The sequence below is a fragment of the Caretta caretta genome, chromosome 19 (assembly GCF_965140235.1).
Source record: "Caretta caretta isolate rCarCar2 chromosome 19, rCarCar1.hap1, whole genome shotgun sequence".
Classification (NCBI taxonomy): domain Eukaryota; kingdom Metazoa; phylum Chordata; order Testudines; family Cheloniidae; genus Caretta; species Caretta caretta.
In genome coordinates, this window is record NC_134224.1 from 8,137,761 (window position 1) to 8,163,431 (window position 25,671).

Genomic DNA, 25,671 nt, shown 5'->3' on the forward strand with positions numbered 1-25,671 from the left:
GGAAACAATTACTATCTGATATTCCCCCCCCCCCCACACCAAATTTCCCACAACTGTGAAAATTTAAGTAGATAAAAATCTAAAAAAAAAAAAAAAAAAAAGCATTGATGCTCTGTGTCGAAACGATGAAACCAATGGAAGTCCGCCACGCCTGTGTGTAATGATCCCTGCGCCTGTCGAGCCATGGGGTCATTACGAGCCCTTACACAAAACCCACAGTCTCCATCTCTCCCCAGACTGTGTGTTGTAAGAGGGGGGGAACCGCATTATCGGGAATCACTCGCAAGGGGTCCCGGGGTGCCACCGTGTATCGGTGCCATGGCAACTCAGTCTCTGACATGGCACGGGGGGGGCACAAGGCAGCAGTGCAGATATGGGCCTCCTGGTGCCCAGGTCAATAGGGTATGAGGGATGGCACCTGTCTTTATAGTCCCCAGTGAGGGAGCCACTGAAAAACCAATAGAAAGGGGGTAGCTGGCCTCTCAGTGGCCCATGGTGGTAGACAAGCCTCTTGCCAGCAACCAAGATGGCGGTTGCACCTAAGCACAGAAGCTTCTTGCCAATATCCAAGATGGCAGCGGGTCCGTTCAATACGGAAGCGTATGGCCAGTATCCAAAATGGCGGCTGACCCCTCTTGGCGTAGTAGCGTCCTGCCAGCACCCAGGATGGCGACTGGCTGTTGACCAGACGTCTGGTTTCCGTTTCCTGCCAGGAGCGAAGATGGCGGCGGCGGACGGGGAAGCTCAGTGTTGTTGGTGGGCGGTGAAGCCGTTTCCGCCACGGAGGCCTCTCCAGCAGTAAAAATGGCGGAATCGGTGCTGGAAGTTGTGGGGAAGCTGCAGTCGCGACTCTCGGGCAGTTCGGAACCTAAGAAGGTAACGGCGCCGACGGGAGGGGGCGGTGCGGGCGGGAGGCGGGCTTGGGGGCTGCGAGCGCCCGGGCCCCCTCCGGCGGGTGTCGGGGCGGGAGGGCGCGGGCCCCCCGCGAATACTCCCGAACTCAGGCGAACACGGGGGAGTGAGGGGCCGTCCGAGGGCCGCTGCCAGGCAGAGGATCCCGGGTCGGGAGGGCTGGGGGGCCCTTCCAAGGGTCACTGGGGGCAAATGGGGGGGCAGGGATCCAGGGGAGGGAGGGTTGGCGGGGGGGATTCCAAGGGTCGCTGGGGGCAAATGGGGGGGGCAGGGATCCAGGGGAGGGAGGGTTGGAGGGGGGGATTCCAAGGGTCACTGGGGGCAGGGATCCGGGGGAGGGACAGTTTCTGAGCTGTCCTCTAAGGGCTGCTGTGAGGGAGAAGGGGGGCTGGGGTCCCATTCCAGGGCCCCAAGGGATCGATGGAGGTTCACTTTCCTGGGTCCCATGCTGGGGACGTGGGGAGAAGGGATCAAGAGAAGGGGGCTGGCTCAGCTCCTGAGAAGACTTCTGGGGGAGCTATAGGGAATATACGGGGAGAAGGCTAGGAGAGAGAGGCTCTAGGAGAGAGGGCCATAGAAGAGGAAACTGACTGAGAGGAGTTGGGTCTGGGGGATATCGCAGTGAGGGCGGTCCTGCTGGGGATGACCCTTCGGTGGGCTACATGTGTTTGAACGCACAAGTGGTTCAGTATGTGCCAAGCAGTGGGGAAGTTGCTGCAGCAGCAGCAGTCCTGAGTGTGCTTGCAATATTTTTAGGGGGTCCATATCCAGGCCCTAACCAAATCAGTAGGCTCTGGAGACTCCTGGGTCCCTAACTTGCATCCTACAAAAAGACTCTTAAACAAGGAATAAATTCAATAGGATTTCAGAATGGACTCCGAGGGGGATACCTGCCCCTCTGGGATGGGTTATTCTGCATGTGTGGATGTTTTTTTTTTATGTCCTAGATATGGACTGCAGTTAGTGAAACAAATAACATAGATCTGCTGAGGGAACTTGTTTCTGGAAGGTCCTTCCCCAGTGATGCTGAGAGTTATGGTGGAAACCTGTAATTCCTAATGTAATATTCTGGGTGTGATCATAGTGAAAGGCAATGGTAAACCAAAGCTTTGGCTGTTTGGCTGAAACTGCTCAGGGGAATTTAAAGAAATTTAATTTAAGCTACAGTGGGCTCTTCTTTCTAGAGAGTCCTGGCCTGAGCTGGAAGCCTAGAGCTCCTGGGTTCTAACTCTGGCTCTGACTTGGAGATTCCCTCTCTGTTCTCTGGCAGGTTGTTTAGCCTATATAGCTTTGTCTCCACTTGGAAAGTTATGTTGCGGACATCCATTGTCAGCAACAGTTGGAGATGAGACAGTGCTGAACTCAGTTCACTCTGATCTGTCCTTGCAGTTAAACTGTGTTTAGCACCAATTCAGCTGCATCCATTGCTGGTTCCCATTGTCAACAGTTGATGATTCCTGCTATAGACAAGGCTTCTGTGCCTCTTCTCCATCTGTAAATTCAGGGCTCTGACTGAGTCTGTGTACTGGCACCTCACTTATGCTGCTACCTTGTTCTCTAGAATCCAAGTTTTCACTGGGGGGCAGGATCGGGGTGGGGGAAGTATCTATCTGTTGTTGTGGAAATGCATGCACTTGGTTTTCTGCATCTGCAAAATCTAAACCAGTAAGTGCTGGTCTACACACACATTTTGCACTGGTAGAATTAAATCTCCTTTTAAACTAATTAGTGCCAGAAACTGAGTAAAACAGCCTTAACTCTGAGAGATATGAACTGTCCCACTCATCTCTGAGTGCTAACTCAGATGTTCAAGGAGAGCCTGATGTTGAGACTTGAAGTTTTATATATTTCACTGCTCATCAAATCATGTAAGATAGAGGTAAGTTTATACTATGAAGATCTACACAATCTACTGTGTGTGACAACTCATTTTGGCATTGCAAGACATTATTACTCATGGTCTATAGGTTAGATCTCTTTTTGTGCACATGCATCAGTGATACAGTGAGAAAATTGCATTTTTATGGGGTTTATTTTCTTGTTACTTCTGTCTGGAGTTAACATGCTATACACTTTTCATAGCACTCATTGTTTCAGGGTGTTAGTAACATTAACCCTCAAAACACCTTTCTGAGAGTATTATCTCTATTTTACAAATGGGGAAACTGAGACATCGCTGTCTAGCTCAAGGTTTCTTGGACCGTCCTCGAAAGCATCTGGTTACTGGCTGGTGGCCCAGCTTATCTAGAATATGGGAATAACAATGTTTATCCACTTTTGTAAAGTGCTCTGAGTTCTACTGCTGAAACATGCTAAGTATTAATATTATTTTTTGCGACAACCTCAGAGTGCTGGCACAGAGCGCTCTGTGGGAGACTTTGAATGCTGTTGTCATGAGTTGGAAGCAATCATATTTTCCAGTGGAGGGGGTGAAAACTCTCAAACAGTTACACTAGAGCTGTATTGTGTATTTTGTGTCCCTTCAAAACTGCTTGTTTCCTGCTGAAAGGAGAGAGGGGAACATACAAGCAACATAAAATGTTGTTGAAGAGAATGGGACCAAGCTATGTTGCAATAATCTGAAATATATATGCCTTGTTAGCATTGCAATGGTCTGGTTATTTAAAAAACATTAAAAAGGAAAATGAGCGGTTCAATTAAAATAAACAATATGATGCTTCACAGTACTACTTCATAGGTGGGTACCTGTTAGATTAGGCTCAAGTTTATTAAGCAAAAAATCCAAAAGCTTTGTTTAAACTTTCTCCACACATGTTTTCAACAGAAGCATTGTGGTAGGGCATGAGACTTGGGAATGAAAGTTGTTTTGTTTTGTGGTACCTAAAGGCCGCAATTGTGCTATAAAAACACACCTGAATACAGTCTCCCTACTCCAGAGGTCATGCAGTCTAGGCACAAGACTGAAACTGTTTTGTGATTCATTCTCCTTGGACAGTGGTAAATAAGCAAGTAATGTATATAATAAGTGAGTTTGACTATTACAGAGAACTGTTTTAGCAACCTAAGGCCTGGTCAACACTGAAAAGTTGTATTGGCATAGCTACATCGATCAGGGGTGTGGGGGGGAAAAACCCACCCTGACAGTCATAGCTCTGCTGACATCACCCCCATGGTAGATGCTGCTGTGTCATGAAAGAAGCTCTGTTAACAGAAACCTAACTTCAAGGAAGTGGTGTTCCTATACTGACAGATAAACCGTTCTGTTTGTATAGGCTTTGTCTACACTATTGGGCTATGTCAGTATAGTCTTCATAGTGTGGATGTACCCTAAGGTGCTGTTGGCGACAGAAGTAACCAAAAGAAAGTCTTGTGTCTGACAGTGTTCATTTAAAAGTTTGCAACTCAGCTGGAAAACCGTCTGAATTACGGATTATGAAAACAGCATATAACATGTCTTTATATATGTACACATTGAAAGCTAGACTCTGCCGTGATGGGCAAGGAAGGATGTGATTCAATTGTTATATCAATTCGGGTTAGCTTAGCATGATTGAAAGAGCCCTCAAATCTTAACACAGGAGTTTTTCCAAGCATGTTTTCCAAACTAACTTGATTGAAAAATGCACCCTTTTTGCTCATCAAGACAGGGCCCTAAAAGCTACAAATAACCAAGGAGTGAGAGGAATTGCTGAGTATGCTACAAGGAAGTATAATTAGAACACAACTGGGATGAAATTAAAGAGAAAACTTGGAGTAAATATAAAGGGGAAAACATTCTAATAGTGGGATCTTTTAGGTGTCTGTATAGTCTCCGCAGGGAAGTGGTGGATGTTCCATTGCCTGAGAGGTTTGAAATTAGATAGGCCGAACCCCTAGGAAGTGTACAATGGGGAACAATCCTAAATGTCCAAGCAATTGTCTGAATGGTTCCAATATCTCTCCATCTACAATTTGCTGTGATTCCTTAACTGAGATTGGTGTCTGAGTTGACACTGCAATTGTACAGCCCTCTGATGTAGACCTTAAGGCAGTGGTGGGCAACCTGCGACCTGTCAGGGTAATCCACTGGCAGGCTGCCAGGCAATTTGCTTACATTTGCACGGCCGGCCAGCGGATTACCCTGATAGGCTGCCTGCGGGCCACAGATTGTCCACCACTGCCTTAAGGAATGCAGAGCTTATTCCAGTGGGAGATGTATTCCCTATGTCATACTCAAACTGTCAACATGGCAGGGCCGGCTCCAGGCACCAGCGAACCAAGCAGGTGCCTGAGGCGGCAAATGTAAAGGGGCGGCAGGAAATTGGGCTCTGGGGCGGCAATCTGCCCTCAGCGGCCACTCCATCACAGCACGTTTCATGCTTGGCGGCAATTTGGCGGCGGGGACGCAACTCTTCGGTCGCTGGCAGCAGTTCAGCGGCGCACCATCACTCCACCTGCGTGTTCAGTGGCAAGGTTTTTTGTTTTGTTTTTTTGCTGCTTGGGGCGGCAAAAACGCTGGAGCCGGCCCTGCAGATGGCAACTTCCTATCTGATTTATTTGGGACCCTTTTAAAAATATTGTCTTCTCTGTAACTAGAGGGAGTGATTAGAGTATCTTGTTACATTGCTGTGATCTGCAAGAGGATTGGTTACTCTTCTTGGTTGTACTTAGGTAGCACTTATTTCTAGGCCATCAAATGTGAGATGCAAACTTGACCTGTGGTGTTGGTGCCCAGTTTTATCAGAGATCCTTGTGTGGAGCAGCAACAGACTAGGGCTCAGTAGCCCCTTGTTTCCCCCAAACTATCTGCTGAGGAGTGTCATGATAATAGAGCTGGGGTGAAGGGAGAAGGAACGTTGTTACTCAACAGTAGCACCTGCTACTTAATTCGCAGCAATCTAAACGATATGAAAGGAGTTATCTTGGGAGAGCAGATGACAAGAGGATTTACATCAACAAGACCAATCAGTCAAAAATGGAGGTATAACTTCCATCCCAATGCTTGATATCCAGGCTCCAGACCTCATGATCCGATGGGGTTCCTTCTCCTGGATGTATAATCTGGGTGGGGTAGCAGGGAGGGTGAATTTAAGAATCAGTTAATTATTGTTGGAGCACATGGGGGATAATTCAGTGTCCCCTTCAGTATTTCAGAACAACGGTGCTAAAAAGCCACAGTTGGTTTAAATACTTTGAGACCAACAGACAAATTAACCTTCAACCATGGAGAAGTGGTGATCAGCCCTCTGCAGTGAGCAGAAGCCATCCCATTAGTTCTTTAGGATAGATGAACTTCTGCTGTTCTTATGTTAAGTTTTGGAAAGTCAAAGCATCTTTCAAATATATGTCAAAACTTATTTTGTTCAGTGATCAATATATAACTTTTATAATCTGGCACTGGAAGGATACTTTTAATGGCTGAGGTTAGTAGAATGTCTAATTACACCCCAAAATTAATGTTAATTTTAAAGGTAAGTGCTTCTGGGTCATGGATGTCATCGTCTTTTGTGTTTGTATAGCACACAAAACAACTGAGCTCTGAGCTATGATGGGAGTGTATAGGTGCTATGAATGTGTCTTGATTTTAGATGCTGAACACTCAGACTTTTGAAAGGGGCCTGATTCTTGGAGGGTGCATGCTCAGGCACGATTTTCAGAAAGGTTTCAGAGTAGCAGCCGTGTTAGTCTGTATTCGCAAAAAGAAAAGGAGGACTTGTGGCACCTTAGAGACTAACCAGTTTATTAGAGCATAAGCTTTCGTGAGCTACAGCTCACTTCATCGGAGCATCCGATGAAGTGAGCTGTAGCTCACGAAAGCTTATACTCTAATAAATTGATTTTCAGAAAGTGCCCTTGAAGAGATCCCAAGATGGGCATCAAAAATCACTGGACACTTCTGAAAATGCTGGCCCTGGGTTTTATATCCATCCCTTTTACAAACTTGCTGTGTGACTCTGGATAATCTCATCGGTGTTTCCATTCTCCATGAGTAAAGTGGAGATAATACTTCACAGAAGTGCTGCGACTTAATGCTTACAGTGCACTTTGACAGGTTTCAGAGTAGCAGCTGTGTTAGTCTGTATCAGCAAAAAGAACGAGGAGTACTTGTGGCACCTTAGAGATGAACAAATTTATTTGAGCATAAGCTTTTGTGGCCTAAAACCCACTTCATCGGATGCATGCTGTGGAAAATACAGTAGGAAGACACACACACACACACAGAGAACATGAAAAAATGGGTGTTGCCATACACACTATAACGAGAGTGATCAATTAAGGTGAACTATTATCAGCAGGAGAAAAAACCTTTTGTAGTGATAATCAGGATGGCCCATTTCCAACAGTTGACAAGAAGGTGTGAGTAACAGTGGGGTGGGGGGAATAAGCATGTGGAAATAGTTTTACTTTGTGTAATGACCCATCCACTCCCAGTCTTTATTCAAGCCTAATTTAATGGTGTCCAGTTTGCAAATTAATTCCAATTCAGCAGTCTCTCGTTGGAGTCTGTTTTTGAAGTTTTTGTTGTTGTAATATTGCGACTTTTAGGTCTGTAATAGAGTGACCAGGGAAATTGAAGTGTTCTCCGACTGGTTTTTGAATGTTATAATTCTTGACGTCTGATTTGTGTCCATTTAGTCTTCTATGTAGAGACTGTCCAGTTTGGCCAATGTACATGGCAGAGGAGCATTGCTGGCATATATCACATTGGTAGATGTGCAGGTGAACGAGCCTCTGATAGTGTGGCTGATGAGATTAGGTCTTATGATGGTGTCCCCTGAATAGATATGTGGACACAGTTGGCAATGGGCTTTGTTGCAAAGATAGGTTCCTGGGTTAGTGGTTCTGTTGCGTGGTGTATGGTTGCTGGTGAGTATTTGCTTCAGGTCGGGGGGCTGTCTGTAAGCAAGGAATGTCCTGTCTCCTAAGGTCTGTGAGAGTGAGGGAGCATCCTTCAGGATAGATTGTAGACCCTTGAGGATGCCCTGGACAGGTTTTAGACGGGGGCTGAAGGTGATGGCTAGTGGCGTTCTGTTACTTTCTTTGTTGGGCCTGTCCTTTAGTAGGTGACTTCTGAGTACTCTACTGGCTCTGTCAATCTGTTGCTTTACTTCAGCAGGTGGGTACTGTAGTTGTAAGAACGTTTGATAGAGATCTTGTAGGTGTTTGTCTCTGTCTGAGGGGTTGCACTTTGAGATTCTCAAAGGACAGCAGTGCAAATTAACCTTTGATGCATCCGTAATGCTGCTGCCTTGCAGACTTCCCCTCTCTTTCTGCAACAAAACGTTATATTTCTTTGAATCAGTCCTACCACCTTAGTAGCTTGATTTGAAGTCAGATAACAGCTGTTTGTGGATATGAGTTTAGAGAAGTTTGTTGCTCAGACATCTCTAATAAGCTCCCATACAGTGCTACAGTGCAGAATTTTCTTCCTTTCTAATCTCCGTATGTGATTAGTATGATAAGTCTAAACACTTCCCTTGTTGTCTCTGCAGCTGCTGAAAAGTCTGAAGAGACTTTCTGAGTTGCCTATCACGGTTGACATCCTTGTGGTAAGAACTATAACAATCTTATATTTTTATGGTACCTTTTATGGAACAGAGTAACAAAATGTCTCCCTAAATTGAAATGTGACTAGGATATTGGGGCTAACGCTCAGTTCTTATGGAAAATGCCATGTAGGGCTAAAGACAAGTGAAGCTGAAATCAGCATCAAATTGGAAACAAGGTGTAAATTAAAAGTGATCAACCATTGCAATGGATTACCCAGGGATGTGATGAATACTCCATCACTTGGAGTCATTAAACCAAGATTGGATCTCTTTCTAAAACAGATGATCTAGTTCAATCACAAGTTATAGGGCTTGATGCTGGAATCCCTGGGTGGATATTGGCCTGTTGTACAGGGGGTTCAGAATAGATTATCGTAATGGCCTCAAGACCTTAAAATTAGGGCTGTTGATTAATCGCAGTTAACCCATGCGATTAACTGAAAAAAATTAATCGCGATTAATCGCAGTTTTAAATGCACTGTTAAACAATAGAATACCAATTGAAATTTATTAAATATTTGTGGAATTTTTTGTACATTTTCAAATATATTTATTTCAATAACAACCCAGAATACAAAGTATACAGTGCTCACTTTATATTATTTGTTACAAATATTTTCACTGTAAAAAGATAAACAAAAGAAATAGTATTTTTTCAATTCACCTCATACAAGTACTGTAGTGCAATCTCTTTATCATGAAAGTGCAACTTACAAATGTAGATTTTGTTTTGTTACATAACTGCACTCAAAACCAAAACAATGTAAAACTTGAGAGCCTACCAGTCCACTCAGTCCTGCTTCTTGTTCAGTCAATCGCTAAGACAAACAAGTTTGTTTGCATTTGCAGGAGATACTGCTGCCTGCTTCTTATTTACAATGTCACCTGAAAGTGAGAACAGGCATTCGCATGGCACTTTTGTAGCCAACACAGCAAGGTATTTATGTGCCAAATATGCTAAACATTCATATGCCCCTTCAGCTTTGTCCACCATTCCAGAGGACATGCTTCCATACGGATGATGCTCATTTAAAAAAAAAAATGCATTAATTACATTTTTGACTGAACTCCTTGGGGGAGAATTGTATATCTCTGGCTCTGTTTTACCCGCATTCTGCCGTATATTTCATGTGATAGCAATCTCGGATGATGATCCTGCAGATGATGATCGTTTTAAGAACACTCGCTGCAGATTTGACAAAATCCAAAGAAGGTACCAATGTGAGATTTCTAAAGATAGCTACAACACTTGACCCAGGCTTGAAGAATCTGAAGTGCTTTCCAAAATCTGAGAGGGATGAGGTGTGGAGCATGCTTTCGGAAGTCTTAAAAGAGCAACACTCCGATGTTGAAACTACAGAACCTGAATCACCAAAAAAGAAAATCAGCCTTCTGCTGGTGGCATCTGACTGAGATGATGAAAATGAACATGTTGGTCTGCACTGCTTTGAACTGTTATCAAACAGAACCCGTCATCAGCATGGACGCTTGTCCTATGGAATGGTGGTTGAAGCATGAAGGGACATAAGAATCTTTAGCACATCTGGCACGTAAATATCTTATGATGCCGGCTACAACAGCACTATGCAAATGCTTGTTCTCACTTTCAGATGACATTGTAAACAAGAAGTGGGCAACATTATCTCCTGCAAATGAAAACAAACTTGTTTGTCTGAGCGATTGGCTGAACAAGAAGTAGGACTGAGTGGACTTGTAGACTCTAAAGTTTTACATTGTTTTATTTTTGAATGCAATTTTTTTTGCGGGGGGGGGGGGGTAAATTCAACGTTCACGATAAAGAGATTGCATTACAATACTTGTAATTTTTTTAATCGCTTGAAAGCCCTACTTAAAATCTGTATCTGAAAGTGGTCATGACCCTTTTTCCTGTGACTTATCTGACAGATGACCTCCTAGCACTGTGATGGAACATTTCTGACTCTTCACCATCAACTGAATGTGAATTTCTTTCTCTTTACTAAATATTGAGCACAAGTCTGGTACAATTCCTACCCTAAACACTCAATTGCTTTGGCCATCTCTCCGTTGCACCATGATGATCTCATCAGCATTCTTGGATTAGTTGATGAGCGTTGAGTTCTGTCTTCTTAAACACTGACACCTCCTGGAAGAAATTTGAGCGAAACCATTCTACTTATCGTATATTCTTAAGGGCATTTGCTTGAAAACAGACTATTTGAGTTCACACTTGTTTTGTTGCTGCCCCCCTCCTGAATCTATCATCGGAGCTTGGTGGAATTCCAGATCTTTTTATTTAAACCCTTTTAGTAAAAAAGAGTTTCATAGCAACTCTAACATGGCCTGGTGTGAACTCTTGCTGTGGCCGCTCTCTTTCTGTTGCCAAATTGGAAGCTGGTGATGCAATAGAAGGACACTTTGCCTGTGTATCTGGTATGTTTAGGTAGCATTGAAACGGTTAAATTTAGTCTAGCTTTCTTGAGGCCGTTAACTTGAGGGTTCTGGGTAACCAAGTGGATCTGGTAGTTTGACTTTGACAAACCTGTTTTGGGATGACCAATGCTGAGACTGACTTGTTTGCAGAGATCAGCTGATGTCTTGCATCTTTCTTGCAGGAGACTGGTGTAGGGAAGACTGTGAATGGCTTACGGAAACATGAGCTGGTGGGAGACTTTGCCAAGAACCTAGTAGCCAGATGGAAGAAACTGGTGCCAGTCCCTCAAGAAGTAGAGCGGTAAGCTAGCCTATCCATTTGTCTCACTGGATAAGCTGCATTAAATCTCCCAGTGGAGGTGATGCTAGATTTCTGTGGCCTTGGAAATAAGGCTAAGCTTCAAAATACTCATAACATCAGAGTGATAACTCTGCATGAAGTGCTTACCTCATTGTGGGGTAAGTTTCCTGCCTACAGTGGCCACAGAGTTGCTGACTACTGCAGTTTCAGGTCGGAGTAAAGTTTTTCTTTCAAGAAATGGTAGTGTGATGGAGAGAGAGAGAGAGATGCTACACACCTAGAAAATGTCTTCAAGAAAGCAGGAGACAAACCCTACATCTCACTTCCCTAATGTTGTAAAACTAGAGAGGAAACTATAGGTACAAAGCAGTGTGGAAATCCTCTTTCTGTGAGCCAATGAAAACAGCTGTTACGAAAACTCAGCCCTTTGGTTAATACTAGCAAGTTTGTTGTAGGAACAGTGCTGTGGCTCCAGGGAGAAGGACTGGCTGATTGAATTGACCTCTTCTGTGGCCTAACTCATGACTCTGTGGTACTAGAGATTGGATTGTAATGGCTGCTGTAGCCCTGCATGCCAGTGTATGTAATTAGGAGAATGTAGCCCAGTATGGCCCCATGCATTCTTCCTCTGTCTTGAGCTGCTTTGCACTCTCCCAGATTGCTGGGAAATCTTCAGTCCTGGTTAGTTAGGACTTGAAGATTTCTGTACTGGAGACACTACCAATAAAGCCCTGACCATTGTGCAGGAAAGAATCATCAATGTTTTTACTATGTTCAACCTCCAGACACTCTTATTCTTCTGTGTACCTGGTTCCCATACGTAATGTCCTCAGGAAGTCGTTCCTTTTATTCTTGTTAGTGGGTTTTTGTCTAACTATTGGGTTGTCTTTGTATCTCTTAGAAATAATATTGATTCAGAAGAACGTGACTATGAGAGAAGCAGCTCTAGGAAACGGCAGCGAGAGCCTTCCCCAAAAGAGGATGAGGAAGCTGAGCAGGACTACTCGGAAGCATTCCAGCCTTCCTGCAGCCAATCATATGAGCCAAACTACAGAGAGAAGAAGGCCAAAAGGTATTCAGAGCCTGAGAGAGCCCATGAGGCCATCAGCTATGGCAGCCAGGAGGACAAGGGCTGGGGCAGAGCTTCCCCAGTGCACTCCTCAGATCAGGAATACTCAGACTATGGGCACGCTTTGTCACCTGAGCTGAGAGAGAGCCCTCAGGAACTGTACATGGATCACTCTGCCTCTGAGGAACAAGAGGTGGAGCAGACAGTGTTTCATCGGAAAGCTAATAAAGGCCAGAGCTTTCAGGACAAGCTGGTGGGAAGCCACGAAAGGAATCCCAGCGAATCCCAAGACAAAGGAAACCTGACTCGGAGCAAAGAGCACAAGTCCTCTCACAAGGAGAAGCAGCGACTGGACACCAAGGGGGAGGTGAGGACCTCTGCCTTTAGCCCAGAAAGACTGCACAAGTCCTCTTTCAAGGAGCAGGTCCGAGAGGCTCCCTCAGCAGGTGGCAGCAAGGAGAAGCTCAGGACTTTAGACAGCACCAAGAGGGAGAAGAACAGAGAAAGTGGTGGCTCCAGGAAGGAAAAGTCACAACCTCACTTGGAGGAGGCTGTTGACAACCATAAGAAGCAAAAACACCGGGACTCTGAGAGAGCCAAACTGGAAAAGTCCAGGCTAAGCCTGGAGATATCCAACATGGATCGGGAGAAACGGAAGTTAGAGGGTAACTCCTCAAACAGGAGCAAAGAGAAGGGGCTTTCTAGCAGCTTAAAGACTACTGAGGGCAAATCCAAAGCCTCTGACTCAGACAAAAAATCTGTGGGTTTCTCACCGAGTTTTGGGGAGGTGGAAGTGGAGGATGAATATGAGCAGCCTAAAATGTCCTTTGAGTCATACCTCAGCTATGACCAGCCCCAGAAAAAGAAGAAAAAAGTGGTTAAACCCCCTCCTCCTCCAGCCCCGGAGAGAAACAGAGGGCATGGCAAGCAAAATGGGTCTAAAGCCAGTACCAAGAGCTCAGACTCGAGCCGAAAGAACACAAGTCACAAGCAGACAAGCGATAAAAGGGCAGAGAAGAAGCCATCTGGGACATCCAAACCAAAAAAGGTAAGATCTCAGAGAGTCTGAATATGAACAAACGGACATTGGTAAGTGCTACCTTCCATACCAGGGATTCTCTGCCCTACTTGGCAGGTGCTTAGGATTAATTCATGTCCTCTTTGCCATCTGAGATACTGAATTTAGCATAGGGCTGGTGTTCTGTGGGGCTGTGAAACCTGATACGTGGGGATGTCCCATCGGGTACTCCATGGGACCACATTTGGTAATGCCTCCTTCTGAGTGACATTTCTGCTGTTGGGTGAGATGATCCATCCCACACTTGGCTTCTTACTAGTGTCATTGAGCACAATGCTCTGTAGCATATACCGGTATGAGTGACTCTCATGTTAGTGAGTGTGGGGATGCTAGGAGGCTCATGGTTGTGTTCTATGCTGAAATTGCCTTGGGCTCATCCACCGATAACATGGACAGGATTGAAATCTCAGCCTGAGGCTATGCCCTGGTGCAGGCTGATCATCGTCATGTGGGTTATTAAACTGTTTTAAATGAATACATCCTACCAGCTTCTGTGCATGTTATCTCCCTCCTTTTATCTCTGTTCAGTTTTGTGATTTCTCTCCCTCCAGATCCCCATTGATGTGATGCCAACGTTACCAGATATCCCTTTGCCTGCAATTCAGGCAAATTATCGCCCACTTCCCTCTCTCGAGTTGATTACCTTCTCTCAGACAAAGAGGAAAAGTATGTGCTGGTCAGGGGATGGGCAGAATCTTTGGGACTGGAAGAGTCCTCGGGTGCTTTTTGGGGGGGTAGAGGAGGAGGGAGATTTTGGTATGATTAACCTCCATGTGCAGAATCCAGTATGTCCCTGTGATTGACTTTGTGTGACCTCTCCCTATCCAGTCTCAGTACCAGTGCAAAGCTCAGGGGACTTAAGGCCTTATATTCTTAGGGGCCACTGTTCTGCCTCTGGCAGGGGCCAAAACCTGGTCTTTCAGCAGAAGATGACTCCCCTCCTCCCCACTTTGTACATTTTGGGAGGGACAGGGGAGAGTCCTTCCTGACCCTGAAGTGGTTGGCTCATTCTGAAGCATGAGCTTTGATTATGTGTCCTTTGGCGCATGACTCAATTCAGGCACAAGTAAAGGGGCTGCAGTCACATTAGAGGTCGGCTGACCAGGCTATGCATGTGCCTCTGAGCCTGCTGTATTAACCTTGATCTGTCTCAATAATTGCTCAGGACTTGCTCTGCAGTTCAAGATGCTCTTAGCACTCAGGTGAAACCATGATGCCGGTCTTGTTTCTTTTCTTTCCCACCTGTCCTCTGACCACAGCAGTGTCCTCGCCCATTGAGGAGGGTGAGGCTGGCTTTACAGGACGCAGGCTGAATTCCAAGATGCAAGTGTATTCGGGTTCTAAATCTGCCTACCTCCCCAAGATGATGTCTCTATATGAGCAGTGCATCAGAGTCCTCAACAACAATATTGACTGTGAGTATCACTCCTGCTTTGCTTTAAAGGTGTAATCATCCGCTGTCAGTGTGAGGAGAGTTCTGTGCTTCTGCTGACTAGTTCTGAATACCGGTGGAATGCTACTCATAGGTGTCATGCGGTGCAGTGAGTTGTTAACCTGCGTTTATATCTCCAGGGAGCACCTGGCTTTCTACACTTTACAGTCAAATCACTTAGCAAGCTAAGCAGGAATGGGTTAGGCTAGTACTTGGATGGGAGACTGCATGGGAGTACTATTGCTGCAGGAATTGGTGGAGGGTGTTCTTCCTCTGTGTCAGTACTGAGTCAGTGCCCCAGCTTACGTCTGGAGAGCACTGCACTGTTAGAAATAAGGCACAGAATTGGGGTTTTGACTAGGGAGGTGACAAGTGCCCACATATGGTTAAGATTACCCATAGCACTCTTTTGCAGGAATAGAGGTGTTGGGCCCTATGACTTACTCAAATTCTGCTGCCTGTAAATTCTCTCTGCAGCAGGTGGATACGGTATATTCCTCTTTCCTGCCCTTCCTGTTTTAAACTGCTGTGTAGTATTGCTGTGAGCTATTTAACAGCTGCCATGGTCTTCTGCATTTCTCTGGTGGCTGCAGTGACCCATGTGTTTACCAGTAAGCTCTGTTAAACACTTTCCCTCATGCTGAAAGGAGTCAGATAAACACTGTTGGTCTCTCTCTCACTCTCCTGTAGCAATCTATGAAGTCGGTGGAGTTCCTTTTTCAGTGTTGGAGCCAGTATTGGAGAGATGCACCCCTGATCAACTGTATCGCATTGAGGAATGTAATCACGTAGGTGTCTCCAACTCGGAGGCGGGAGATGGGCAGGAGGGGAATGCTGATATTTCCATGCATGGGTAACATTCTGTCCTCATTGGGAGGAGAAGACGTGGACCATGGCTGAAAGGCTTTGGGAGAGGTCACCCAACTCTTCATTCTGGTCACAATTTATCTCCTGCCACCGAGCCTCGCTTCCCCGTCAGCAGCCAGTATTTCTGGTGTGACCGTGTTGCCTGGAAGGGCCATCCTCGATTGCTCAAGCAGGGCAAACGGCAAAGAATGGGGCAGACAATCCCCAAAACAGGTGGATTATTCTAATAATTAGATTCACCAAGCCAGCAACAAAACAGCTTCTGCAATATCTTACTGGTTACCCAGAAGCCAAAAATACAGCTTCCTTAAAGCAATCCAGCCCTGGGCTTCCACCCAGACAGCCAAGTCAAATATGATGAGGATTACTTAAAATCTTGTTCACCATACATAAAATTCTACCAATCCCAAAGGATCAGACATATTGCCCACCAGGTCAATGAATATTTCATACTTTACCCAAATACACCCATACAACCACTTATTAACTAAACTAAGATTTATTAAAAAGAGTGATTATGGTTAAAAGATCATTATACATACAGATATGAATAAAGTTCTTGGGTCAGTTTCATAGCAGAGATGATGAGCTGCTGAGTTGCAAAATGTTCTTTCAGAATCAATTCCATCAGTTATAATCCAACAGGCAGTCCCTATGCAGAGGCTGTACACATTCTTCCCTGAGAAATAGCAGAGTAATCCAAATAGGGTGTCAGCTTCCCAGTCTTGCAACTCAAAACCTCCCCTGATAAGGTTCAGGCAGACTTGAGATGACAGAGTTCTTTTATAGATCTCTGGCAGGCTGTGCTAGCCTCTTGACATCAGGTAGCACAGCAGGTATTCGCTGGTTGAAGAATAGGTACTAAACATTGTGGCTTTGAAGCAAAACCTCCTATTTCGTATGTATACACAAGAAATTAGTTGTATTCATCAGCAAAAGGTAATTATCCATTCAAGTAGTTCATAGACAATGTACTACAAACTTCAAAGAGAAATATAGACAATGATATTATTACACCCAAGTTTCATCTAAATATTAATATTCCCTTTTGATTTCTAAATTAATAGAACATAGTAACAGATGGGAAGAGAAGTTTATCATCTATCAGTTAATGAGATCACATTGTGAAGTTTCTAACAGATATAGGAAAACACAGACAAATACAATTAGTATTTACTTCTAATTCTTTGACCATACAAAGTTTCGAGCACTCTGATCTATCTAACATGGCTTTGATAACCATCTACAAGAAATGGCCCTGTTTACCATGTCAGTTCTTCTCTAATATGTTCTTAAAGGTTGATCTGGGTCACGTTAGCCTGCTGGTTGCTTAACTCTTTCTGGCTCATTTTCACACCAGGATATCCCACACCACAGATGAGGTGCTTCTGACAGGGGTTAGTGTTAAAATCAGCCTTGGTTGGGTCCCAGGCTACTGGGGCTCATCAGCCATTTCCTGTCTCTCTTGAAATCTGTATCTCCTTCATGCTCCCTCAGCTTCCAGGCTCTCTGGAATTTGGACCCGAAACCAGTTTTCCCTCAGTGCCAATGGTTTGCCAGGCCACCTATTGGGATCTCCCAGCATGGTGCTTACCCTCACTGTGCTAGGAGCATATGGTTGGCTTCTCAGAGCTGCATGTGAATACAACCCAGTATGCAGTTGCACTAACAGCAAGAGGTTCAGAATGCCAGGAGGGTTTTGCCTGATAGGGAAAGTGTCTTATGAGGCTGGAAATGTTCTGGTTTTGAACTAAATGTGGCTGGCTGTGTCGCAGGTCTTTGGCAGTGGATAATCTTACTTGTTGCTTTGCACTGCAGGAAGCCAGTGTTCATAGCACCAGGCCCAGCTGCTGAGTGGATAATGAGACTGACAGAGCTCCCAGCTCTGAGCTGGTGCCCCAGATGTCTTTCAGGAGCACCCCTAGTCTGGTCATGGGTTTTGGCATCCCCCACTTCCTTCTAAGTAGTATTGAGGTCCTGCCTCCTTGTTTACTCTGGTTACATTAATCTCGGGAGGCGGATTGGTGCTGAACACCCTGACCGCTCCTACGAAGGTGCGTGGTGCTTGCCACATCTGTTAGTTCAGGGCAACCAACTGCAGCACCGGCAGCTGAGGGTTGGAGATGGCTCCACTTCTGCTCATGCTAGCATGTGGTGGTACCGCTCCAGTGTAAATCACGGTGAGAGTCAGAGGAAAGAGGAATGCCACCACTTCCTTCTCTTTCCCCTGCCCACCAAAGATAACATGAGAGCAAAATACATTGGCAGCCTGCTTCCCTGCAGCACACCATGATTTCCCATCATGCAGGAGGGATAGCACATGCCCTCTGTAAAGACCAATGGAGGATCTGGCCTGGAACTCCTTATAAGCTAATCACAGTGCTTCTGAATCCAGCTGGGAGGAGCAGTTTGCATTAAAGCAGATGCTCTTTCATTTGAGAAGAGCCTAGCCAATGGTATAGACTCCTCCTTTTCCGTGGCCAAGTTTCCAGCTCTACTTTTTGGAAGGCAACAGGGGGTTTTCACACTGCACCTTTGGGCTTTGCTGTGCTGATGTGAAATAGGTAACTGCCCCATAGGGGGCGAATAGACTTAAGTACTGAGGCTACTGTGAAATTCTGCCCTTTGCCTAAGGTCCCTGCAGTCTATTGGATGAGCATGGCAGGAGGGCAGCATGACACAACCCTGTAAACTGGGATGAGCTGAGTGTAATAAGGAACCTAGCGGAACTTCTTGAGAAGAGTCATTACCTCACTGCTTGATTCATGTAGCTGGGACATGCTAGACTTGTGAACTACTTAATAGCACTAAGGGTAATGGTATGTGAAGGGAGGAGGGCCACTAGGTGACACGTGGGTTAAAGATCTGAGCTTGTGCTCTCTGGAGAGAGCCCAGGAAACTGTCTGAGGTAACTCGTGGGTCTGTCTCCAGGTTTTAATTGAGGACACGGATCAGCTGTGGCAGAATCACTGCATCCGGGACTTCAAGAAGGAGAAGCCAGAAGAGTTTGAGTCCTGGAGGGAGATGTACCTCCGACTCCATGATGCCCGAGAACAGCGGCTGCTCATGTTAACACAGAACATCCGCTCAGCTCATGCCAACAAACCCAAAGGTAAAGCAGGCACTGGGTGATGCGGGGGCGACCAGAAGGGAGAGGGACTGGTGAATGGGGGGGGTTGTGATTCTTCGTGCTGGAGTTGAAAGGAAGGGATGTCTGTCTAGGTGGCTGGTTCAAATCGGGCCTCGGTTAGAAGTTGTCCCAAATCACTGTTGTCTGCATGATGGGCCCGCTTAAATGGCTTTGCAAGCCTCAGATCAGTTCCTAAGAGATTTGTTCCATAGCGAAACCGGCTACTGTCCCTCCCTGTGGGGACATCAGCGGTCACGGAGACTAAAATCTCGTTTCGTTCCTAGGGTAGCTCCCCCAGGTTGGAATTGAAGTTATTGATAGGGCACTCCAGGGCTGTTCTGAAATTCTCTCTCCACAGATCTATCAGTCTGGCCTCTCTCAAGCATAAAGCTCGGTAGCAGAGGGGTACAGGGTCAGGGAGGGAACTCTGCCCCATGTAACGGAGTGAAAGGGTGAGGATGTGGTGGCCGGTGCTTCCACCAGGGAGCATAGAGGTGGGATCGGTGCTTTGTGACCGTGAGTTCAGAGGACCCACTCGTGGCTGGATCCTAAGGGGTGTGTTTTCTCTCCCTCTGCAGGCAGAGTGGCCAAGATGGCATTCGTCAATTCAGCAGCAAAGCCACCTCGGGATGTGCGGAGGAGACAAGAGAAATTTGGAACTGGAGGAGCTGCTGTACCAGAGAAGATCAAGTGAGTCTTAAACCTCCCCAACCTGTCCGGTGAGAACCTTTCCTTAGGGTGCTGGGCAGTGGGAGAAACCCAGCAGGTTGTCTCCTGAGCACAAAGAATCCCTGCTGTATTATGGAGGCTGGAGCGAAGGGAACAGGAGAAAGGAGGTTCCCCCTGCCTTTAGATCCTTTCCACTGTGACTAACGGGGAGGGAGAGGTTTGCTACTCATTAGCAATCGATGGCATGTGAATAAATCTAAAAACAATAGACAAGCATCTATCTCACCTGCCAAGCTCTTGAGTTTAAGCTCTCCCAGTTCCCTTGTTTGCTGCAGGAGTAACTTAGGCCTGGCAGGAGACACTGGGACCCTGCAGCACAGGCCTGGGCTGGGAAAAACTTCTCAGGTCCCTTCTGTCTGTGGAATGTTCCTTGGCAGCCATTGAACATGTCGGAATGCTATACGCGGTGCTGAGAGTGGCCTGGTCTAATGTTCGAGCACTGGACTAGGAGCCAGTTTTAATCTTGGCTCCTCGACTGTCTGACTCTGTAGCTTTGGGCAAGACACTTAATCTCTGACCCTGTTTCCTAATCTGTGAAATGGGGCTAATGATCCCCCGTTCACTGGACACTGAAGATGAATTGTTGGCAAGGTAATAAGTGCAGTTCAGTCATGTTGCTGGGGAGCTCCACCTCAGTTGTGCAGCAAGTTGTGTGGGTGGGACAGAGAGAAGGGCGTATCGACACAGCCGCTACCCGCGCGTGGCACAGAAATGAATTGATTCCGTCATTGGAACTGTTTGTAGCTCCTCCACGTTTCTCTGAATTGCAGGATAAAACCAGTCCTGTTCACACCGGGTAGAAGTTATGCCCAGCCCGAGGAGGAGCAGTCCTATGATGGGCCCAGCACCAGCAGTGCCCATTCTGGCCCATCTCCAGGCAGCGCCACCTCCGTCTATGACCCCAGGAAACCACCAGTGAAGAGTGAGTTATGCAGGCATCGCTGTCGGCGCTAGTTATTTCTAGCTATCGTTACGATGAGCTTTAACCACTGACTGACCATGCATGGAAGAGATTGATACAGGGTTGGCAGGGGGATGACTCTAGAGAGGGGGGTTCCTTTTCCAACCCTCCTGTTAACGAAGGGTGGCGGAAATGGTTCAGATTGCTGCAAAGCTTTAGAAATGGTCTTGTGGTGGACGCAGAGACTTGGTTTCATTACCCACCTCTGCCATATATTTCCTGGGCAACCTTGGGGGAAGTCAGTTTCTCTGCCTCAGTTTCCCTGTCTGTAAAACTGACAATACCGACCTGTCTCAGAGGGGGATAAATTCCTATATCTTGGGTGTCTGAAATATTCAGCAGTGGCAGGTGCTCTCACTAAACCTATTCACAAAAATAGGCTGGAATTTAGTCTCAGATTTAAGTGAGGTTTGTTGGATTGTGGTCACGGACTGAGCGCAGCCCTGAGTATGTTCAGCTTAAAATGCAAATCCCACCGCTTTTGTTAATCTTCCGTGGATAACTGCATCCTTCTCATGGATAGCTCACCATGGAGAGGAGGAGGAGGGGGAGAGAAAAAAACTGGCAGAAGGAAGATGCCCTCTGAGCGACATGACCATGTTTGCTGCTTAGATATCACCTTGATAGGCACCTGAGATTTATAGCCAACAAATGAGGAGGATAAATGCCTTTCACAAGTTTGCCGTGTTATCAGTGGAAAGATCTAGAAGACCAGCTGAGGTTCTTAGTCAGAGCTACCAAGTCTGCTGCTCTTTGGAAAATTCTGAGCGTGGCACATGATTTGAATGCTCCCAAAAATTTAAAGCTGTTCAAAATCCTCTGGCCTGCTGGCCAGCCTTTCTTTTAAAGGCACCACTAGCAGATGCTGATATTGTGCGGTTAGTAGGGGGAGGATGGGTGAACCTTGGACTCCTAGTTAGTTCAATCCCTTTTCCACCACGTTGGGGCCTTGCTTTTCCCAATGATGATCAGACCATGGCATAGCCTCCCAGAAGGCAGTGAAAACCCCATTGCTTGAATTAGAGCCCTGCACAGATACACAATTTTGTATCCGCATCCAATCCACAAACATGGTTTGCGGATATCTGCAGATTTGCAGGACTCTAACTTGAATCATGTAAAACTAGACTGGATAAAGCACTGGGGAATGTATTGTAGGGAGCAATTCTTTACTGGCCTGGGGCTGAAATAGAAGATCCCAATAGGTCTTCTCCACGTCTTAGCCAATAGAACTGGAAGCTACAACGTTGGCTTGTGCTACTTGGATGCCAGTGGGATCACGAGAGCTGCAACTAGGTAACCAGTTCTCTCTTCTTGTGATTCTTTGTACCACTACTCTTAGTTCTGTTTTTTTCCCTTTGTTTCAGAAATTGCACCCATGATGGCGAAGACTATCAAAGCATTCAAAAACAGGTTCTCTCGAAGATAAGCTGCTCACGAGAGAGATAGGAATTCCTCTCTTGTGGGAGAGCGGCATTGAAGGTGGAGGGGAAGGAAGGCACCCAAGGAGCTCCGAGTCCTTTCCTCAGTATGCTCCATGGAGGCTGCAGCAGCTGTGAGAGGCTTAAAAAACCTGCACAAGGATGACAGCACAGTATTTTTCAAGCCAGCCCTCCTGTCCCTTTCTCTACCTCCCCTGCCTTGCCCCCAATTTCTATCAAAACCACCACGTTCAGAATTATGAAACCTTCAGAAAATGTGAAGTCTTGGTATCTGCTGAGAAGGGAAGGTCCAGAGACTGATGTTGCTATTTAACCTCTTAATAAATTTACAAAATGGTTTTAATTAATATTTCCCCCAGATATTATTTGTCACCCCCCACCCCCACCCCAGTCCTGGTAGAAGGACCCTGTCTCTTTCCCGGTGACTTGAGTTGGAGCCCCTTCCCTCCATGTGGACGCTGTTACAATGGGAGACTCTTCCTTGATTTCATGCCCACTACATGTCAAGTCCTATCCGGAACAGGTAATGCTGGAGGCCAGTCTGCTCACCAGTCCTTCAGCAGGCTGGTTGGGTCTGAGGCATCACTCTCCAGTTGTGTACGTTCATGAATCCCAGCTCTCAACCTCTCTGATTTCCTTGTACAGATGCTTAAACTGTTGTGTGCGAATTCTGAGGACCCTTCTCCCGCTGTTCTCTTCTTCAGTGTATTGGAAAAACACGAGAATTCTTTTGGGAGAAATATCACTGTGCCAAAATTGAAATTTTAATCGCCCTTTTGGGTTTTAGATCGGACTCTGGAAGCCAGAACAATTTTAACAAAACCAATGAAGGAATTGGTTTTCTTTTAGCAGAAGGAAGCAGTTTTATCTAGTTTCCCAAGCATCACACAGCATTGGAAAGGATTTTCTGTGTCTAAAAGCTGGCACTTAAATCCTGCCTTTTCCCCTGTAAATTATTGCTGGAAAAAGCAAAAGCTTTAGTGTTTTTTTTTTTTTTTTTTTTAAAGTAAAACCACTTCATGGGGAAAGTGAATCATGTCTTATGTTGGTGCAAACTCTACAATACAAATTCAAAACACATGGTGATTGCACCTGATGTCTGAGGGAAAAATCCCAGCTGTGAAAGGGAGGGGTGAGATTTTACCTTTGAGTCAGCGGCCTCTGTTGAGATTGGTTGAAAAGTAACCAGGGAACTTTGGCGCAAAACTCCATCATGAAGGTGGTCATGGGTAAGGATGTTGGGACTGTGACTTCAGTTAAATGAGCAGAATTTCACTGTGGCTGCAGCTGCTTCTGGCACAGTTTCAAGTGAGCGACACTACTAGGAAGTCTCTGTAGGGTATAAAATCCTTCAGCACAAGCACTGAATCTGTCTCGACAGATGTGAAAGCAAGTTTACCTGGAGCCCTGCTAGCAGAGGTTGGACTGGGTGAGAGCTGGCGGTGCTCTGAGGGAACCTGTCCTGCTGTTGATGGATCAAGCCCATCTGATGGGCTCTATAACTGGATCTGGAAATGGAAACTGTCCAGGTCTCAGACCCATTTGAAGTGCTCCTAAATGCAACTGCTGTCTCTGACTCCGTAGGACATTCTGCTCTCCTTGTAGGAAAGGAGGCAGTGCTGGCTGCTGCTCTTGGTGGTAGCTGCTCAACGACATGACCATATTTTCTTGACTGGAAAACCCTGAACAAGTGGACTTGGCCGTGTATGCTGGCCTGAGGGAACTTTGCTGTGAAGCGTATCCCACAGAGGACTTGGGTGGGTGGGGGGAAAAGCTTTCTATTTAGGCATTTGAACATCATGAAAGCCCCACTTCTTGTTTTTAATTTTGAAGATCTTGGAAGAGTTTTCTCAGAATCTTGTGTGCCGTAAATTTGTTAAAGTCCCAGATGCTTTAATCCTGTTACTGTGCGGCATTTCAGTCTGTACTGTGCTGTAAAATAATGCCTTTTTGCTCTTGCATTTTGATGTATTTAATTTGCTGTATTTTTAATTAGGTAACAATATATAATCTTCTGCCAACTGCTGTGCTACCATTTATTTCTGTTTTTTACTTGGGGTGTGGGGAAAAGGGAAGACTCATCTGTGTCTGGGCCATGGTGGAGGCACTTCTAAAGAACCTTGAGAATCCTCTCGGGCACCATTAAATTGCTACCTAGCATTATTACAGTTTAGATATCCATATCTGGACTGTGGGTACATCATCCCATTAAAACCAGTTCTCTCATTGCAGACCCTGTCATCTGTCAGTAGTTTAGCCTATTTTGGTGGATTAGTGGGGAAAGATGCAATACAAATATTGTTGCTTCTCATCCCATAACATTTCAATCCACTTCCTCAATGAGGAGCAGATCCTTCTTCGTATGAGACCAACACTCCCTTGCAAGGTGCTTTCTTTTTTTCAGTCAGACACTAAATCTCCCAGGCTGAAAGAATTTGAACAGCTTTTACTGAGGGGGAGGAATTATTTTGGTAAGACACAAACTAAGCCAGCTGTACAGTAAAATTGCTTGCTCAGTTTCCAATCTCTTCCAGCATTCAACATGTTAAACTTGTGCAATTTTCTGTGCTATACTGTGTGCAAAGAAACCATCCAGGACCCAACACCTCCTTTCTCCGCCTCCCCCTCCCCTCCCCTGGAGTGCTTTGGCTGGGTGAGATGAGTGATGTGGGCAGGAGGGAGAGTTGTGCTGACTTGCATTTGTACTTTGGTCCCCAACTGTGTATATACAATTTTCTATGTTACTTTTTTGTGGTAACTATGGAGATTAATATTTTAATTAGATAAGTTATATGAAAAGAAGAAAATCATGTCTCAATAAAAGCCAAAACACTGGACCGTGTCTGTCTGTTCCTTTCTGGCTCTGGTGATAACTGAACATAATGAAATAGCAAATTAGAAAGTATGATTGCTTGATATTGCTAATGAGCTGAAGTTTGCTTTTTAATCTGACAGCCCTATTTCCTGTTTACTTTTCATTCTCAAAAGTCCCTTCTTCTCTAGAGGCTATAGATAGATGGCTGGAAACTGAAAAGCTTTGGCAAATAAGTGTGAAATCCTAGGCTTGCAACAGAATTTAAGCGGTTGTCTGTCAAGTTTTCAGATCCTTTCCTCTTTATCTGCCACAGGCTGAACCAAGGATCATAAATTGATATTAAAAACACCTGTAAAGCAATATAAGAAAATGGCCTCTCCAGGTGTATGTGGGAATGGCTTGTAAGAGAGGAAGGGACAGCAGACCCATGAGTCTGCCTGTGGCTGCTAAGAAAAGAAACGGGCTTCCCCTTGGGAAGGCCTGCTTCTGCAACCTATTACATGGCTATTTCTGAGGGAGTGAGCATCTGAGTAGGGTTTGCAGGACTGGGCACAGTCACAGTTCAGGACAACAACATCTGGTATTTTCCTTCAGTGGTCCAGCAAGGGGCTCCCTAGCCATTGCCTCTCTTGGATGGAAATCTGTCTCTCTCTCCCTTCTGATCAGAGAATTTCCTGGCTGAACAGTTCCTTGCCTTCAGTGTTACTCCCAGCAAAAAACAGTCTGCCTAAAGCAGCCTGCTTCACTTCTCTCCTCAGAGACCAGGTCAGAGGGTAATTGCCCTGCTTATGTTACCACACAGCATTCTCTAAGCAAGCCTGTTTTATTAAGGTAATAAAAGCACTACAGAGAAAACATTAAAACCAATAAAAGAACCTACACACATGCTAATAAGTGTACAAGAGATTACCTTACCCCACCCCAATTCCAACATCAGCTCTAGCTGGAGCAGTCCTCCAAACCCCCACATAGGATTTCCTGTGATTTTAAGTTCACCATATGCATTATTCAGAAGGGGAATCCAATTTTATGA

General features: G+C 45.6%; 1 protein-coding gene across 2 annotated transcripts; it reads left to right on the plus strand.

The window, feature by feature from the left end:
- Nucleotides 1-716: 716 nt before the first annotated feature.
- Nucleotides 717-24,658, plus strand: ELOA (elongin A). Of its 2 annotated transcripts, none has more exons than XM_048825871.2 (11): nt 717-876; nt 8,346-8,402; nt 10,997-11,115; nt 12,017-13,232; nt 13,814-13,928; nt 14,522-14,677; nt 15,385-15,482; nt 18,493-18,673; nt 19,270-19,381; nt 20,191-20,342; nt 21,749-24,658. In XM_048825871.2, the coding sequence occupies exons 1-11, from the start codon at nt 805-807 to the stop codon at nt 21,808-21,810; spliced, it is 2,340 nt and encodes a 779-aa protein (XP_048681828.1). In that variant the 5' UTR covers nt 717-804; the 3' UTR covers nt 21,811-24,658. The 2 variants fall into 2 exon arrangements, with proteins under 2 accessions (XP_048681828.1, XP_048681829.1); XM_048825872.2 differs by having other exon boundaries at nt 14,525-14,677.
- The last annotated feature ends 1,013 nt before the right edge of the window (nt 24,659-25,671 follow it).

Coding starts and splice junctions, on each gene's coding strand:
- ELOA (XM_048825871.2), top strand. CDS start 805: ATGGCGGAATCGGTGCTGGAAGTTGTGGGGAAGCTGCAGTCGCGACTC. Junction 11,116..12,016: donor GTCCCTCAAGAAGTAGAGCG/GTAAGCTAGCCT, acceptor TGTATCTCTTAG/AAATAATATTGATTCAGAAG. Junction 13,929..14,521: donor CTCTCAGACAAAGAGGAAAA/GTATGTGCTGGT, acceptor CTCTGACCACAG/CAGTGTCCTCGCCCATTGAG.